This window comes from Rhamphochromis longiceps, linkage group LG3, assembly GCF_057381845.1.
Source record: "Rhamphochromis longiceps isolate RC_006_pf linkage group LG3, R_longiceps_female_GT1.1, whole genome shotgun sequence".
NCBI lineage: Eukaryota > Metazoa > Chordata > Actinopteri > Cichliformes > Cichlidae > Rhamphochromis > Rhamphochromis longiceps.
The window spans coordinates 27419255-27438710 of NC_140559.1; the positions used below are offsets into that span (position 1 = coordinate 27419255).

At 38.6% G+C, this 19456-nt stretch overlaps 2 protein-coding genes across 6 annotated transcripts in view; both read right to left on the minus strand.

Annotated features, from left to right (window-relative positions):
• Window positions 1–19456, minus strand: part of LOC146673757 (uncharacterized) — a 40946-nt gene that overhangs the window by 17788 nt on the left and 3702 nt on the right. The window lies entirely within an intron of this gene.
• LOC146673758 (uncharacterized) overlaps window positions 1–19456 on the minus strand; it is a 40705-nt gene that overhangs the window by 729 nt on the left and 20520 nt on the right. Inside the window, exons 13-32 of the mRNA XM_085401013.1 lie at window positions 18426–18521; window positions 17975–18073; window positions 17614–17712; window positions 17174–17365; window positions 16978–17091; window positions 16757–16855; window positions 16015–16197; window positions 15507–15629; window positions 13601–13717; window positions 13405–13500; window positions 13143–13238; window positions 6529–6588; window positions 3941–4069; window positions 3789–3857; window positions 3523–3621; window positions 3094–3105; window positions 2819–2911; window positions 2377–2499; window positions 1879–1992; window positions 458–544 (exon numbers count right to left, since the gene is read on the minus strand). Coding sequence (XP_085257139.1) covers window positions 458–544; window positions 1879–1992; window positions 2377–2499; window positions 2819–2911; window positions 3094–3105; window positions 3523–3621; window positions 3789–3857; window positions 3941–4069; window positions 6529–6588; window positions 13143–13238; window positions 13405–13500; window positions 13601–13717; window positions 15507–15629; window positions 16015–16197; window positions 16757–16855; window positions 16978–17091; window positions 17174–17365; window positions 17614–17712; window positions 17975–18073; window positions 18426–18521 — 2100 coding nt within the window. The remainder of the gene's footprint in view (window positions 1–457; window positions 545–1878; window positions 1993–2376; window positions 2500–2818; window positions 2912–3093; window positions 3106–3522; window positions 3622–3788; window positions 3858–3940; window positions 4070–6528; window positions 6589–13142; window positions 13239–13404; window positions 13501–13600; window positions 13718–15506; window positions 15630–16014; window positions 16198–16756; window positions 16856–16977; window positions 17092–17173; window positions 17366–17613; window positions 17713–17974; window positions 18074–18425; window positions 18522–19456) is intronic.

Consider the following 19456-nt stretch of genomic DNA (forward strand, 5'->3'; position numbering starts at 1 on the left):
GTTCAAACCTTCCTACAAATATAAGTCCAATATTATAGAATGAAATCAACTTCAGCGTCACAATGCTAGCAATCGAAGATTTATGTAAATCTGACAAACTGAACGCAGAAATGAATAAAACGTTCGAGTGACTTACAGTATCTATGTAATGACAACCTTTACTATGCCCCAAAAATATATAGTTTGTCAAATGGACTGTGACCAACATGACACAAAGCTGAAAGTAAAAAGGAAGTATATTTATAGTTAATGAGCAGTGGGTGTCTCTTGTAGATTATGTGTGGAAATATGAGGACAAATATTGGCTGCCTTGATGTCTAACCCCACTAAACACTTTTGTAAATCAGTCACAATTTAACCCCCCCAAAAAATCAAGTTCATTTCTTAGGTAGTTTTTATATCTGTGTTTTAGCTAAAATCATATGAATAATATATACATTAAAATCAAGGAATTAACCTTCTTGATTTGGACCTCAAGCTCCTCCTTCAGGCAATTCAGGTCTTCCTTATGTCTCCGCTTCTCTTTATTGAGTTCATTCTCAAACTAGAAGAAAAGGATGATCAAAATGAAACCAAAAGATCAGACATCCCCAGTCTCTGGTCTTAAAACGGGTCACCAGACTAAGAAGGTGGTTTTCTGTATAGAGATTGAAAATGTGACGTCACTTAGGGGTAAAACCACAAAGAATTCTGGGAACTCGTGGCAAGAGGTACTAGCGCACACAGGCTTTCAATTGAAATCAGTTATACAGCGATAAAAAGAAACACAAAAAATGGCAAGAAGCTGTTGTATTATTAACTGCAATAGCCGGTCGCATGAAAGCCACGGAAATCTTTTCTTTTTTTTTTTTATCGGATTACATCGTTGAAGAGAAATTGTTTGAGCCATGTTTCCGAAGTAACAAAGAGGCAACTGGATTGCAGCCATTGAAAGACAAAATATAACGTCCCAGAACACTCCAGCTCACAGGTTAGTCTGCTCCAAGCATTTCCACAGAGGTCAGTCTGCTGTTGTAGTTAATACGTCATTTTTCTTAACATAATTGGTGATATAGGTTACAAGCAAGTCTGGCGCTGAACAGAAATTGTCGCGCTATGCTCCTTTGTTTATTGTGCATAAAGAGTGAATTGTCCTGACACAATATTGCGTTTCGCTTCTGTTATTATGGTACATTGACAAAAACATATACTTTTATTCACAGGATAAAACAGTTGTTTTGTATCACTAATTGCCCAGTGCGATTACAACATACAATATTATTGTCACTGCTACATTTCTGTGATGCTACCAGAAATTATTTCCACTACTAATTAATTACCGTTGAGCTCAAAGGTCCTATTAATAAACGGTTAACGAATGTGTATTTATGAAGACGATTTGTGAGACTGGTAAACTTACCTTTGTTCGATGGTCTTTCGTTCTACACGGTGCATTTCAAGGTCCTGCACCCATCCGTCGGTAAACTGTACCTGGCCTTGTTGCAGTGACCTGAAGTTACTAAACTTCATGAGTGTGTGCACTCACTGCAAGAACCATATAATTATAAATCTGAGCGTGGCGAAAGTTGGGCAGCACGCTAACGTCTTTTGTCCACTCTGTGTGCTCGTAAGGGTCTGACCCTTTCACTCCTTTGATTTTTCCTCGTATCTTTTCTTTGACTTTTCATCAAGTCTGTCTTTGTACGGACCGGCATTGTTCTCCTTCGTTTTGTACATACGTTTTTGGGGGGCAAAGAAAAAGCAAGAATTTATTGGAACCGAAGAATGAACCTTTTGCGGTGCTGCAAATGCTTGCATTTGATGCGGTACTTGGATTGTTTTGCCACGAGTTCCCGGCATGCAATGCGCGAAAGTCACGTGGTCTGTCAATCTCTATACCTTTTTCCTGATCTCCCTGATCTCTGCATTCTTCTCCTCCAACAGATTTTGGGTTTGTTTCAGCTCATCAATAGTCTGACTTGTGTCCTCATGATCAGCTGACGGCTGATGGATCTATAAATCAGTCAAACAAATGTGATTTTTAAACTAAGACACCTCATATTTTTGTAAATATAAAATGAGACACAGAGTAGCAAATCATTTTTTAACCCATTGTGCCAATTAATCACATTCATGAATCTTTCATTCAGATTTACAGTAACAGAGTAAAACTGTTGATGTCTTTTGAGATATGAGACAAAACTGCAGGGACAAATGATAATAAATAAGAACAATTACTGCAACAAAGATAATGAAAATAAACACCAATGTTAACTTCTGTCCTGATTAGAGGCACTGAGCTTCATAGCAGCAGCTGAACCTCTGACTAGATATGATATCAAACATGAAAGAGACAAATATGAGATGAACTCATGGAATGAAACTAAAGGAAATAACCTGTTTTTTATTGGTTTCCAGCTCTTTCTTCAGCATCTGCATATCATTATCTTTCATTTTCAACTCTGCATCCATCTTTTCAATGACTTTCAGTGAATCTTCAGGGTCACAGGAGAGAGGAGACTACGACAGACAAACCAAGAGACACAAATCAGGATGAAACCTGTGTTCAAATAAATCTTATCAAAGCAGCATTTTCCACTGTAAGTGGTTTGCAATCACAGTTATGTAAATGTTTAATATATGTAGGGCCTATCAGGGCCTAAGTTTTATATCATCACTCATAATTATTTATAGTTACAAAAGTAGGACGGTTTAAGAACGTAAAAACATTTCAATTTTGTTGCAATATATAACTGCTGTCCGTATTAATTCCTTATTAGTTGAAAAAATATATAAAAATATCTATAGATACATTAAAAATTAAAATAAATGTAATCACTTTTCTGTCCAGAAGATCTTCCTCAGCGTTCTTCCTACTCTGCTGCTGTGCACCCTGGAGCTTCTGCTCAAACCTGGCCACTATGTCGTTAAACTAGGAGAAGAGTGAAGTGAAGGGTAATCAAAAAAATCTGCATTTCTCCAACTCAATACAGAAGGAATGAAGGAACATCATACAAGACAAACCACCTTCTTCTTCCTCTCCAGCCTTTTCTTCACTTTAACATCCACCTCCCTCTGCTCCTCACGCTGCAGCTGCTGCTGTGCTGTAGCTACTTCCTCATTCACCTGAGATCACAGAGAAAAAAACAACATAAGAAATTTGTATATTAAATGTACATTTTCTTAGCATTGTTAACAAAATACACATATTCTTGAATTGGTGAAAAGTGTAATCAGATTGCAAAACAAATATGATTTTAAGTGATCTAGATCAAAAGCTGTCTACATTTTAATCCTAGAAGTCCTTTTTAATTCTCTAAAAAACAGGTTTGGTACAGTGGTCATCAGCATCGATGGCCATTGCAGCTCATTTTCCATCGGCTGATTTTTGCCACTGAAAAACTGATAACTGTGTCTTCTGAATGAAAAAAAAAACAAAAGTATTTTTAATCAAAGAAGATTCTTTAAAAAGTACCATAACATGGTTGTCCTGAGTTAGTGTAATATAAGGTCATGTGTGCTGTAAGAGGTGATGTTGCTTACTTTGTTCCTTGTGGTGACAGCAAGGCCGAGGTTCAGCTGTGAAGAGGCCTCCTGCTTTTCTTTAAGCGTGTCGGGTGTCATCACCTCAGTTTTATCCAACTAACAAACAGAAGCACAGCTGAGAGGATCAATTATTCATTCATTTAGGTTAGCATACAGCTAAGCATGGACTAGATGACAACTGGGGAAACATCTGAGCTAGTTTCATACATTTAGACCACTTCATTCATGCTCTCCAGCCTTTTCTTCTGTGTCTGCATCCTCACCTCATCATGCCCCCTGTGCTGCTCCTCACACTGCAGCTGCTGCTGTGCCACAGCTACTTCCGCATCCACCTGAGATTAGAGAAAAAATGTCAGAGCTTTTAAAATAAAGCTTCAAAATTTTGGAGGATTTAATTTGCAAAAATGTTACCCACAACATGGTTTGGTGAGTTATTCTCCAGTGTCTGCAGGTTCTTCTCATCTCCTTCCTCAGTCTGGTGTTCATCACTGAGCTTCAGGGCTGCAGCTTCTTTTTCTTTCAACTTGGAGAAAAGTAGAACATTCTGAAAAAGAAGCACGTTTTGGAGCGATCATCAGACATAAAGAATATTGTGTGTGTATGAAGGAAATGCTCTAAAAGTGAAATTTCAGACTATTTACAGTCATTTAGCTTAACACAATAAAACTGCCAGCATTATATCATGGACACTCTGCAATGCATCCTTCTGATGGAGGATAAGAATCTATATAGATCATAGAAAAACACTTAAAGCCAGAACATTTCATCATTTTTTTTAAATAAGAGGAAGATGAGCTACTGATCAAATATGGCTGTGGTCCCTCAAATCTAATGGATTATTTATTTTAATGACTTTGCTGAATTTAGAGATTGTATAATTATTGGCCACACAGATTCTGTGAAGGTGGTGTACTTGTTCACTGTAGTTGTACTTGCTATAAAATATTGTTTCATCAGTGGGGCTAATAAAGACTGAAGCAAGCTGTCAAAAGTCAACAAAGCAGCAACTCTAAAAACTCATGTTTGCTTTACAATGGAGTCTCACTAAGATAAGGTAAGATAACGCTTTACTGTCATTGCACAGTCATACATAGTACAATAGTAAAATGAAATTGGAAAACTGTCCAACGTCAGCACTAGATACAACACAACATGACACGATACCACACATCACAACACAACACAGTAACTTAACTAATAAAAATTAGTGATGTGCGATACCACTGATTTCCTTTCCGATCCGATACCAAGTAAAATTCAGGGTGGTATCAGCGATACTGATCCGATACCGATACTCTTAAACTTAATGTTTCATTGCATTTCATAATACAATATATAATTGTATTATGTAATTGTAATAATAACATAACCATATTGCTTCATAATGATTAGAGGACATCAGACAACTTGTTTTTATTGCTTAATAATGCAGAATAATCATATAGAAATTAAAAAAAAAACTGACGTTGTGCGCTATTTGAGCATGTTGCCTGCCTGCAGCACTAAAGGACTCTGCGAGAGACGTCTGTCTCGCCCTAGCAGCACCTGTCCCTGTCCCCCTCTTCTGTTCGCCTCAACATAAGCTTATCATATTCTGTGATGTGATTTACTCCGAGGTGTTTGACGAGTGTTTGAGTCAGTGGTGTTGCCACAACAACGTGTCCACACAGGACTCTGTTTGCGCTCAGCCATTGTTGTGAGTGTGCATGCCAGGAGCTGCCACACATTTATACAGCCGTAATCCGCATATGACTATGAAAGGCGTAAGAGGAAGTAGTTCCTTCCAAATTAGACGATCCGAATTGTATAGTTTCTTTCCACTGCGTTCATTTTAATGGAAAAACTACAAATTTACCCCAGAGTACTAAAATATCGATATTATAATATGAGAATCGATTCTAGAACATAAATTGCTGGTATTGGAAGAATCGATATTTCAGTATCGATCCGCACACCACTAATAAAAATGACGACTAAGTGTTGCATACTGTTACTATTTCACATTAATTATTATTGCACCTTTTTTTTTATAAAAATACAAAAATATTATTATTGTTATTTTTGTTACCCCCCAAAAGAAGTCCTGGGAGGTAACCAATCAGGTCAACTGTTTGCACTGATTAGGGCCGTTGCCCTGTTGTAAAAGCTGTCCTTGAGTCTATTTGTCATTTATCTAAGTTTGCCCCACTATCATGCCTTTATTCACAGACATGACAGTCATTAATTTTTACACCATCTGTAATTTGTTTTAAGTGCAGCTGGTTCATTTCTCTCTCCTCCCCCTGTTTTTTTTCCTGAGTTGCTATCTTATCTTTGTGCTTCTGATTCATCTCTGACTGAACTTTGTTGTTCAGGTTAGACTTCCCTCTGACACGCAATTCTGCTTCTTTTTTCATCGGAAGTAGATAAAAGTAATGACCATTGTTTACTTACATGCTTGTTGTCATTTTCTGTTTCCCCTGAGTTCAAAGCTTCACTTGAATTCCTCTCAGCTGTCTTATTTTCATTTTTGATCCCTCCTGCAGAAACACAAAACATGGTAGATTAGTGTTTTGTTTGATTTTTAAAAAGTCTTAAGTAACTTGGGTTGTATCTCTCATTATCCAACATCTTTTAAAATACCATTATAAGGGGAAAATATTCATAGAGCTCATTAAACTTGTAGCAAACTGAAAAAGGAATTTGTGACTTACTGTTTTTCTTTTGCTTACACTTGTATGTGACAGTAACAACAAGAAGAATGGACACCAAGACAACAATAATAAGGATGCAGTTGAGCACCGCAGGAGTCAAATTCTCTGAAGTGAAAAATGAAAGAAAATCATGAAAATAAAATAACTGTAATAATAATAATAATAATAATAATCTCCAATGTCAAACACAAAAAGGTTTCTTCATAATCTTCTAACAACCAGTAAAAATTAGCAAGTGAAGAAAAGCAGAGTTTTCTGAAGAATTTTTATACACATATAAACAAGTACTGAGCTTTAGATTTGAAAATACTTGTGTCAGGTTACCTGGGCTGACCTGGAAACCAAACCAGCTTTTTAGGCTCATTTTGTTCTGGAAAACAAGAAGAAAATAATCACAATAAAGAGATATACCTCTGCATTCATGTTGAAATTAAAAAAGAAAAAATCGTGTGGTTTAAAAACAACATCCTAATTCAACTTTGATGTATGCCACTATGTGATGATCTATCAACACTTAATTTTATTTAATTTTATTTATTTTGAATCAAAAAAGGTTAGAGTTCATGTAAATGATTATAATTATTTAACATAATTATGCTTTAACTTTTTCTTCTCTGTAGATGGCCTTCACACTGTGTAATGTACAGCATAGACGGATATTAACTATTACAATGTAGCTTATTGTAAATTGCCTCACAAATAAACAAATACACCTTAAATCACCACAAAATCTGCATATGAGAACTAAAGTTTTACATGTTTGAGGCAACAAGTTGTCACTTAGAACCACAGAGACACACTTTATGTTTCTATTATACAGTAAATTATACAAACAACCAAACATAAAGTATTTACCTCATAAATTACACTGATGCATCTGCTTCCCTGCAGTGAGTGAGGCTGTGCAGCATTTGTCCTTGAGCACTGGTTAAAGGAAACACTCACCTGCAGTAACAGGAGGCGTGGTTTCTTCAGAAGTCTGAGGAGGAAAAGAATGTGTGTGTTGCAAACAATCGGTTCTTGCGAGTGTCCACATGTTAAAATGAAACTTCATTAAATGCTTTTAATGCCAGCGTGATGTGATCTGGTTAAGCTGTTACAAACCTTAATAATAATAATAATAATGGATTGGATTTATATAGCGCTTTTCTAGGCACCCAAAGCGCTTTACAATACCACTATTCATTCACTCTCACATTCATACACTGGTGGAGGCAGCTACAGTTGTAGCCACAGCTGCCCTGGGGCAGACTGACAGAAGCGAGGCTGCCATATCGCGCCATCGGCCCCTCTGGCCAACACCAGTAGGCAAGTAGGGTAAAGTGTCTTGCCCAAGGACACAACGACCAGGACAGAGAGCCCAGGGATCGAACCGGCGACCTTCCGGTTACAGATAGGCCTTAGATACCTTAGGCCTTGACCTTTGACCTTGCTATGATGAAATGTTTTCTTGAGTGTGTCCAAACCTTGTTTCATTTGTGCACACAAACATGTTTCCAGGACAGACACAAACTGACAAATCAACAAATCTTAAATCTTAACATTTGATCAGTTTCCTGCTTCTCTGGAAACTGATGACATCATATCTGAGCTCTCATTATCGTTTGAGCGTGTAACCCTGACATGTGATCTAAAGAAGGAAAAGGAAATCTGGACATAAAGTGTACATAAAAAGTAAGTTCTGAGTATTGTCTCAAACTAAACTCAGAGTAATTGCAGCCAAAAGCAAATATCTGGAATCAGTTTGTCTTTATAAACAGAATTTAAAGCTGTTTGTATGTTGCTTCACTAGTATCAGTTGTTCATGTATTACTATTTCAGGAAATCAAATAAATGCTCCTTTTAGTTTTTTGCCTTTATTGAAATCAGCTTTAGTTGATAACATTTACTGATATAATCTAAGAAAAAAGAAAACAAATCAAGGGAAACACAAACAGGTTTATGACTAAGTTTGGACAATGAAAGCATGAGGTCACCACAAATATTCAGTGCATTACTTGTCATAACAGCTGCTTCACTTCTTTATCTCAAGATCTGATCAGTTTCCTGTGTCACTGGAACAACACTGCTTTAGACTGTGGTGTCCTGTTACAGCTCACAGATTAAATGGGACCGGCTTCCATGGTCCCATGTCTTCCCAAGTCCAATCTTTTTGGACATTATTGTTAGTGGCTGTGGCAATACACCTCACAGGTAACGTTAGTATAACAACATGTGAATGATGACAATACTGAGATGTTGATGTTTATGTTTAGTATCTTGGTTTAAGATCTCACAGTGATAACACTTGTTAAATAGGGCATTACAATTTGTTTTGATGAGATTTGGTCATTAAGTATTGAAATGCACTTTTACATTTAAACCTCATGATGTTAGTGGACAAATAAATAAATAAATATCCTTTGCATTTTATCCACTGGCTGACTTTAAACCAGGGGTGTCAAACTCAAATACACAGTGGGCCAAAATTCAAAACTAGAACAAGGTCGCGGGCTAATGTTAATATTTATTGAAAAATATCTTCCTCCAGATTTAAGAATGAATCTCTTCTTATGGACTCAAACAAGTTTTGCTGAAAAACTGAATGTGGAACAAGCAAAGCTTAATACTAAACAATGTTTATATATTAGCTGTATAATACCAGTAGGCCAGCTCTAATAGTAATTTGGTATGGCTTTGCAGGCCAAATGTAATTAGGCTGTGGGCCAAATTTGGCCCGAGGGCCAGAGTTTGACACCTATGCTTTAAACCATGAAGCAAGAGGACAATTGGGACGATTCAAGCTCTCTGGGATCAATAAAGGTTGACTTCATTCCTTCAGATGGTCTTTGACATGCACTTATCTGGATCAAAGACTGACGAGCAGGCACAGAACAACTCTGTCATTCCTGAAGGCGAGCCACAAATGATGCAGGGATCCAGAATTTTCCAGAGACTGTGACATACAAAAATACCACAAGAAATCGTATTTAGAGTAACTACAGTAGCTGGTAAAGCAATGTCCTCAATGTTGTTTTGAGTTAATAATTATCAGTTGAAACAATGAAGGTGTGCTCAACACTAAACAAACCTGTCACGGTTCTGGTTCAGTTTGACCCAGTATTTTGAGTTATGTTTTGGTTTATTTTTGAATGATGGATTGTCCTTTATGTTTCTCTGAATCAAGTTACTTTGGTGTGTTTGATTGTTTTCTTATTCTCTTAGTGCTTGTGATGATGATGATGATGATGTTCTATGTTCCAGCTTATTCCGGTTTATTTTTAGTTCTGCCCGTGTTAAGTCTGTGTTTCTTAGTCTGCGTCCTTGTGTTTTATTTCCTGTTTTATTGTGAAAGTCTGTCTTATGTTAGTGTGTGCAGTTTTGCTCCTCCTGTCTCATTAGTCCAATTTCTCCCAGCTGTGTCTCCCTCCTGTTGCCCATTCCCTGATTACCACCCTGTGTATATTAGCACTGTGTTTTCCTGTGCTTAGTGTCATGTCGTACCTTCAGATTATGTCTGTGTGTTTTTGGTTTCTGTATTCACTTCACGTTTGGTTTTCATGTCAGCAATAAAGCTGAGGTTTTGATTTACAATTCTGTGTTCGAGTCCTGCGGTTGGATCCTCCTCTCCGCCTGCCCGCACACACAGCCCTGACAAAACCACCCATACCCTAACACACATGGGGTCAATAATCCAACACAGGGCATCAAAAAACATGAATAAAATACTGTATTTCCCGCACTATAAGGGGCACTTAAAGTCCTTTAATTTTCTTTCAAAAATCGACGGTGCGCCTTATGTATGAATTCTGGTTGTGCTCACTGACCTCTAACCAATGTTATGTGGTACACGGCGCTCAAAAATCTGTCAAAAAATCTTTTACGACTTTGGTAAGCTACGAAGCCGCACTGCTTGATGGATTGTCAAAGCATTACGGCTGCCATAGTCAGGAGCCTTGCAGAGTAATCTGGGTCCAAAACTTCCGCTTCAGGTCCCTGTCACAGTCTTGGGTCATTTGACCCAGTGTTTTGTGTTTATTTTCATTATTATTATTTTGTTGTTGTTATTATTATTCTTTGTTCTAGTTTATGCTGATTGTGTGTTTGGGTTTACACCCTTTGGTTCTTAGAGGTTTGGTTTTGTGCTTCCTCTGTTCTGTCTGTACCGCATCTCTGAGTCCAGTCTGTGCATTTCCTGTTTTAGTTTGAAGGTCAGTGTATTTTATCAGTGTGTTCTATTTGTGCTCTTCCTGTCTCATCAGTGTAATCAGCATAAGCTGTGTCTCCCAGCTGTTTCCTCTTAGTCCTGTTCACCTCTTGTATTTAGTGTCTGCGTCTTCCACTGCTTGTTGTCGTGTCATACCCTCAGTTTCACTGTGTGTTCTCTTTGCTACCCTGCCTGCCTGTTTAGTTTGTTTTTATAGTCTCAGTTTGGTTAGTTTTCTGTTCGGTTGCTATCCAGCAATAAAGCAAAGTGTTTTGAGTTATGTTTGCCTCTGTGAGTCCTGGATTTTGGGTCCTCTCTCCCTGCCTGCCCGCACAGAGCCATGACAGTCCCAAAGTCAAATGAACACTGCAGCATCACTGAGAGTTAAAAGCATTCTAAATTCTTCCATCTTTAATAAAATGATCAGTGTTGCTGCTTTACCAGGTGTAACGATGAAGTTTAACATCCAGGCATCCATGAAAACAGAATTTATTACATTTATTACATTACAGTTAGAAGTTAACAGGAAGTTATCTCGCTAGTTTTCGCTTAAACATGCTATACCATGTTTGTTTCTTTGTATGTTGATATATATACATAGACATATGTATGGCTGGTGGCTGCTGGCTTCTGCTTTGACAAACATTTGCGAACAGGCTTCTTTATGTTGTGTGTTCTGGGAGGCTGGACAGGTAGGCCGGGGTACCCTATACACTGGTTGTAGATTTTACTCTGTTAGTCACTAGGTTATGCGGTTGATGCCACCCTTGTATGTTTTCACTGACTTTTATCGAGTAGCTAGGTAGGCCTTTTGTTTTGCATTTTTTCTTTCAGTTAGGCTAGGCCCTGGAAGCTACCGACCTCTTTTTGTTTTATTTGTTTTATTACTTTCTTTGATTTGGATCAACCGCCCAGTCCTCCCCCCCCCCCCCCCCACCTCTTCTCTGTTGTTAAGATTGACTGTCCAACCAATAAATTCTGCCTGATACCTAACTGCTCTGTGGTCTTCCTCCTTCATTGATTGTGGTTGTCCAGTGTTGCTGTCCCCTTCCTGCCTTTGCCCCCGCCGTGGTGGGGGGGGACGTAACAATAATAATACAGAGTCACACAGTCAGAATAATGACAGAATAGTTTCATATGTGACTGTTACACTAGTACAATAATTAGTGAATGAAAGCACAAAACTAAATGTGAGTATGATAAAGGCCAGTGGCATTTAAGTAAACATATACGTGAAACATCAGAAATTAAAGTACACACATCTGCATTGAAATCCTCCCGCTGTCACAGTATTACATTACTGCATAGATTGTCCAGTAATACAAATTCACAGTAAGAAAAAACTGTAGCCTTCAAAAATTCTGAAATTGATTCAATAAACAATCGTGTAAAAGAAATATTGAATTACTGACATCAAATATTTAATTAATTGTCCGGAGCTTTGGTTGGTTCTGTTGGCATCAAATGTTCATCTCCAGAGATGTCACATTCTTTCACAGCCACCTCAGGTTCTTCTTTGGCTTTTCGTAACTAAAGCAAAGAATTAATGCACACAATAAGAACCACTTTGTCATGGTCTGGGTGTGTGAAGGTCTGGACCTCCCTGGTATCCACCCATGGGCAGAGCCTACAACCTCCCTCACCTGAAGCTGATTGAGGCAATCAGGTCGTAGATTTAACCTGCTTCCTCGCCAGTTCGTCAACTACCCTATGTTGGTAACCGGGCCTCACGCTTCATGCCTATGATTCTCAACCTAACCTTGCAATCTTGTGGCCTGCAGTGTCGTCTTGCAACCTTACACCACCACGGGATCTTCATCGCTCAGGACACCACCAAACCCACCTGGACCGCACCACCTCTCCTTCAACGCTTCCCTGCACAGAAGATGTTCATAGCTTCCACCCTCTCCAGAACTCCTCATTGGCTACTGCTCTAACACTGCTCTCCTCTCTTCCAGTACGCACCTAATCACCAGCAGCTCCCGCTGCTTTCTTGGACCTGTCCCCTTGCTTATCCCTCTCCCCTGGCCAAGACCCTCACGCCCCATGTGTCAAGCGCTATCGTAAACATCATTTTTGTGCTAGTTAATAAACCTTTGTCAAACCCTTTCCTCAGCCTCTGCTTTGGGTTTTCTGCACGTGGGTTTGATCTTTGGTACTTGGCCGTTTTGTGACACACTTTTACCTTTGCAGTGCAACCCTCTGAAATGTTCAGTGTGGTGTTTCATTTTTTGCTATGAATCTGAAACATCGTAGCTTACACTAAGCTTTCTCTGCTCATGAATTCCACTACAATTACTGTATCCTTTTTTGTTGTTGTTGTGTACCTTATCTTTGGTGCTCACAAAGACACAGCAGTGTAATTATTGGAAACACTTTTGTGATTATAGCCCACAGTGCATAATGTAATAATTCCAGCCCAGCTAAAACAGCCCAGCTTCCACTCTTTCTTTATCCTTTAATGGCAGCTTTTTCCTGATTTGAACAGAAGTGGCTTCTGTACCTGGGATAACATGATAGATGTATTACCTCTCAGTGACATCATACAGAATTTAAAAAAAAGTTTAAAACTGTCTCAAGCATAAGCTTTTGGCTCACACATATTACTTGTACATGCAATAACCTCGTTATCTAAAACTTTGGCGATCCTTAAAATGAGCATGGAGCATTAATACATAAAATGATTCATAATAACAAAAATAGGAAAATAGAAAAGATCTTTAAAAATGGGCACATACCTGGTTTATCTTGTTTTCCAGCTCCTGTTTCAGGGCCTTTATATCTTCCTCAACCTCCTTCCTCCTCTGCTGTTCACCCCGAATCTTCTTCTTGAACTGCAAGAGAAGAAAGAAAGAAAACACATTTATATACATATAAATGTAAATTTAAAACTAAAATTAATTTTATTAATCTTGTGTTGAACATTTATGGTGAGATTTTGTTTCACTTCCCTCCTGTGTGAAGTGTGTTTTTCAAAGAGCAGATTATAAACTCACTGACCTCCTCCTTGTATCTTTCTTTTAGTTCACTCAGCTGTCGCTCAGACTTTTGGCTCACCTCTGTGAGAGACTCAAACTGAAACTTGGACTCTTGTAGCTAACAAAGAAACGTGAAGGATTTTGAACAAATTGTAAAGCCTTGAAAAACACACAAATATTATGGTGGATATGTAGATCTTTATATAATGAATATGCACCTCTTTGTTTTTATTCTCCAATTCATCCTTCAGAGTCTGCACATCTTTCTCAGCTTTCTCTCTGCTCTGCTGTTCATCCTTCAGCTGCTGCTGGACTTCACTTACCTTGATTTCAAGCTGGGAGGAAAGAGAGGAGAATGTAAGTCTTTGAAAATGATTAGAGAAGATGAGACATGTCCTTTTTGTGGGTTTAATAAGGAGATTTACATTTACTTATTTTTTGTTAAAATTTGGATTTGCGATTTGGAAAAAAGCAATAATGCTAAAATTAATTATTTTAGCATTATGGCTAAAATACATTATTTGTCTGATGCAATGTTGCATCAGACAAATAATGTATCTACATGTATCTACACTTTATTGCTACCAGCAGATTTTGGGTTTTCTTTAGCTCGTCAATAGTATGACTTGTGTCCACATGATCAGCTGATGGCTGATGGCTCTATAAATCACACAAACAAATGAGATTTTTAAACTAAGACACCTCCTGTTTTTGTAAATCTAAATTGAGACACAGAGTAGCAAATCATTTATTTTAACCCATTGTGTCAATTATTCACATTTATTAATCTTTCAGACAGATTCAGTTATAACTAGGGATGGGTATCGTTTAGGTTTTATCCGATGCCGGTGCCAAATCGGTACTTTTGAAACGGTGCCGGTGCTTAAACGGTGCTCAAACCGGTGCTTAAAGAATGGAGAACACAAAATTGGTCCAAAAACCTCTCATGTTCAGCTGTTTTTTTTGTAAAAAGATAACAATGTTAGCCTTTTCTGCAGCTATGGGGCATATATGGTATCACGCTTGGCTGGAAGCAGCGTTTAAACAATGGAAAAAACACAAACTCTGTCCAAAAACCTCTCATGTTTAACTGTTTTCCACTTTTTCTTTGGTCATTTTAGCCTTTTTGTCCAGGGTGAAGGGAGTATCTGCCATCAAACAAGAAGACAGCTGCATGTAGCTATGATGATGTTTGCTAGTTCACCTTACATGCATTAATGTAATAACGTGGTTAGCCTACTCAGTGTAAATTACACACGAACAACATTAAGCTACTCACGCAGAGAAGAACGGCTGCTGCTGCCATCATCATCCATCATCATTTCTGCTACACTGGCAGGGCTAGGGGCCAGGACTCTCCTCTTCGGGTTCTTTGGGGGATGTTGCATAACAGGCAACCCACCCGCAGTAGATGTGCTCGGTGTGAGGGCTCGCAGCAAGCTATCAAATATGGCGCATTTCTCGGCTTTTAAAAAAAACGCTATGTGTCGCCAGGTGTTTCATCGGATTTGAGGTGTTACCTCCTTTGACAGTATCACAGTATCACCTTAAAGCACTTGTTGCAGGCTGCTGAGTTTGCATATTTTGCTGTGAAGTACAGCCAGACTTTTGACTGCTTCTCCTTGGGCATTTTTAATCTGTAGCTCTGATCTAAAAGAACGTACGTACCTGGCCCCGCCTACTATCCTCGGAAACGTAAAATGATTGGCTAGAATCTAAAGTGTATCACAGCTCAGGAAAAAAAAGCACCGAAATAAAGCACCGAAATAAAGCACCGAAATGTGCACTGCTTTTCGGTCTGGTTACTACCGTTTATGTCAGAACCGGTGCCATCATGGCACCGGACACCGGTACCCATCCCTAGTTATAACGGCCCGGTAACACCAGAACTGAGTAAAGCTGTTGTAGTCTTTTGAGACATGAGACAAAAATGCAGGGACAAATGATGATGAATAAAAACAATTACTGCAACAATGTAATTAACACAAATATCAGTGATAACTTGTGTCAGCTCCAGAGCAGCAGCTGAACCCCATTAATGTTAGAACAATGAGTGGATATGATATCAAACTACATGTAAGAGACAATGAGGTGAACTCATGGAGTTAAACTAAAGGAAATAACCAGTTTTTTATTGGTTTCCAGCTCTTTCTTCAGCGTCTGCACATCATTGTCTTTCATTTTCAACTCTGCATCCATCTCTTCAATGACTTTCAGTAAATCTTCAGGGTCACAGGAGAGAGGAGACTACGACAGACAAACCAAGAGACACAAATCAGGATGAAACCTGTGTTCAAATAAATCTTATCAAAGCAGCATTTTCCACTGTAAGTGGTTTACAATCACAGTTATGTAAATATTTAATATATGTAATTGAAAAATAGCCAGTAGGGCCTAAGTTTTATACCATCACTCATAATTATATACAGTAACAAAGGTAGGACGGCTTAAAAATGCTTAAAAACATTTGAATTTTGCTGTAATAAAGCCCATAACTGCCGAGTGTGTCACACTGTGATTTGGCTTCCTTATTAGTTAAAAAGAATAATAAAACAAAACATAATGAATTAATTCAATGCATTTCAAACTGAAATTAGTTGTACAGTAAATACAGTAAAACTTCAAATATCACTTTTCTGTCCTGAAGATGCTCCTCAGCATCCTCCCTACTCTGCTGCTGTGCACCCTGGAGCTTCCGCTCAAACCTGCCCACTCTGTCTATCACCTCGTTCTTGCTCTCCAGCCTTGTCTTCACTTTAACATCCACCTTCCTCTGCTCCTCACCCAGAAGCTGCTGCTGTGCTGTAGCTACTTCCTGATCTAGATCAAAATCTGTTTACATTTTAATGCTAAAATCACTTTTTGCTTCTCTTCAAAACACAGGTTTGGTGGAATGGTCCATCAGCAATGGTGACTTACACCTCACAAAGTTAGAATAGCCAAGTCTTTGCAGGAGAAACATTTTTCTACCTTTATTAACTACCAGGTAAAACATATCTGAAAATAACCCTCATATAAGCTAAATATAAAAGGATAAGTGCCAATTAATAAACAGTAGAGTGAAGACATCCACCTCATTTTCTTTGGCCTGCAGTGTCGTCTTCAGGTTATCCACCTCTTTTTCCATTCACTGATTTTTTTTTTTCGTAACAGATCAGCTACTGATCAAATACGGCTGTGCACCCCCAGTTTGTTAGAGACTTTTTTTTATTGTTAAAAGACGACGTTTCCTTCTAACCATCACCATGTGCTCACCAACTGTTTACTTTATCTCCTGACATTCAAATGTAGTTCTTTAAAAAGTACCATAACATGGTTGTCCTGAGTTAGTGTAATATAAGGTCATGTGTGCTGTAAGAGGTGATGTTGCTTACTTTGTTCCTTGTGGTGACAGCAAGGCCGAGGTTCAGCTGTGAAGAGACCTCCTGCTTTTCTTTAAGTGTGTCAGGTGTCATCACCTCAGTTTTATCCAACTAACAAACAGAAGCACAGCTGAGAGGATCAATTATTCATTCATTTAGGTTAGCATACAGCTAAGCATGGACTAGATGACAACTGGGGAAACATCTGAGCTGGTTTCATGCATTTAGACCACCTCATTCATGCTCTCCAGCCTCTTCTTCAGAGTCTGCATCCTCACCTCATCATGCCCCCTGTGCTGCTCCTCACACTGCAGCTGCTGCTGTCCCACAGCTACTTCCTCATCCACCTGAGATTAGAGACAAAAATTTTACAGCTTTTAAAATAAATGTTCTAAGTTTTGGAAGATTGAATTTGCAAATGTTGCTCACAACATGGTTTGGTGAGTTATTCTCCAGTGTCTGCAGGTTTTTCTCATCTCCTTCCTCAGTCCGTTGTTCATCACTGAGCTTCAGGGCTGCAGCTTCTTTTTCTTTGGCCTGAAGCTTCCACTTCAGGATCTGCAAGTCTTTCTCATTTGACTGATCTTTACCATGAAGTAGTTCTTCTACTTTGTCCTCCAGCTGAAATATAAATTGCGAAACACACTGTGTTATTAAGCAGGACATTAAAAGGCAAGATTAATACGAAAAGAAAACAAAATCTATTTTTTCTTTTTATAGTATATAATACTGAGGTAGGAAGTCTTGACATTTCTCTGTTATGATTTGGTATATTATGGTACACCTATATATAAGATTCAGGTGAATCCAACAGCCCTGACATTATGTGTGCATGTGTTACAGAAGAGTGTATGTTTGTGTGTGTTTACCTTCTGCACCCTGCTGATGGCGAGCTTAAACTTCAGTTGTGAAAAAGACTCAGGGATTTCATAAATGAGGTAATTTCTCAGCCATTTAAATCTCTCCAGCTAACAAACACAAACACGGTTAAGTTAGCACCATAGCTTATACTTGGCCTCAAGCTTGTAGTCATCAGCAATGATGACTGTAACTTTACAAAGTTTGAATAGCCAAATGAAGCATAAGTCTGTGCAGGGGACACATTTTTCATAGTTGATATCAGATTAAACATAGATATCTGAAATTGGATATATCTGAAAATAAACATCATATAAACTAAATATAAAAGGATAAATGCCAATTTATAAAAAGTGAAGTGAAGAAATCAACCTCTTTTTCTTTGGCGTGCAGCGTCCTCTTCAGGTTATCCAGCTCGTTTTCCATTGACTGATTTTTACCACTGAAAAAGTGATCAACTGTATCTTCCAGCTGAAAAAAGAAAAGTGTTTGAAATGAGTCACGATCATATAGATCGATCAAAAGACTTGAAGCAGGATTTTTTTCCCCTTGATTTTAACATATAAAGTAAGTCAAAGATCAGCTACTGATCAAATATGGCTGTGCTTCCTCAGCGGGCCTCAGTTTTAAAACAAAACCTTTCCTTCCAAACATCACCGAGTGCTCATTGAAGGGGTAACTGTTTAATTTATCTAGTGACATTCAAGTGTGGTTCCTTAAAAAAAACCACCATAAGGTGGCAGATGTCATTATTTGGTGTAATATAAATAAAGTTATAAAATTAATTGTGTTCATGTGGGCTGTAGGAGGGGATGTTGCGTACTTTATTCCTCCTGGTGACAGCAAGGTCGAGCTTCAGTGAAGAAGTCTTCTGCTTTTTCTTAAGCATGTCAGGTGCCATTACTTCATTTTTCTCCAACTAACAGACAAAAGCACAGGTGAGAGGATTAATAGTCCACTCATTTGAGACCTGGGCCCTATTTCAGGAAGCCGGTTTAGAAAACTCAGAGTGAAAAACGATACGCAGGGTTGAGTAACCCCGAACTGTCCAACTCGGAATATTCGGTTTCAGAAAGGCTGATAACAATTAGTTCAGTCAACGCGGAGTTGCTTTAACCCCAAGTTAAGCACGCGCACGAGGATACATAAAGCCCTGATTAGTGGAGCACAGATTAAGCGAGTCACCATGGAGACAGAGGGAAAGAAGGCGCAGTCAATGTATTTTACAGCGCTTGAGGCCGAAATTCTGATGGCAGCATATGCCGATAACATGCAAATTTTGCAGGAAAAAAGTAACACAGCCTCAGCTGCAAAAGACAGGGAGCATGCATGGCAAAACATAGCCGACAGAGTCAATGCGTGAGTGTTAATTTAAACATTGATCTAGGGATTTCCACCCATTTAACACGTTATTTTATCATATGTTATTTTATTTTATATTTTATACATTTTATTTTGTGACGTGATGTGAGCGCAGGTGCAACCCAACAGGCCCCAAACGTGCCTGGCAGCAAGTAAAAATGAAATATAAAAATATAGTCCAAACAGGTGAGGTGTAATTGTATTATGAGCCATAGTGCTTGGTCTGTTTGTCCGATGTAAATCGATTGCAGTTAGAGGCTACATTAATTTCCCCTCTGTAAGCACTTATTGAAATTATCTGAGCACATACAAGTACATATTTGCTTACTCTGTATGCTCAAATGTGGCCCGTTATAGCCAACAGAAAAAAAGCGGAGGCCCGAAAAACAGGTGGGGGTCCTCCACCACCACCACTCACAGAGCCTGGCCACTTGGCTTCCACATTTGTGATAATGTTGGCAGCATCACATATGATCTTCACAGTGCAGAGAA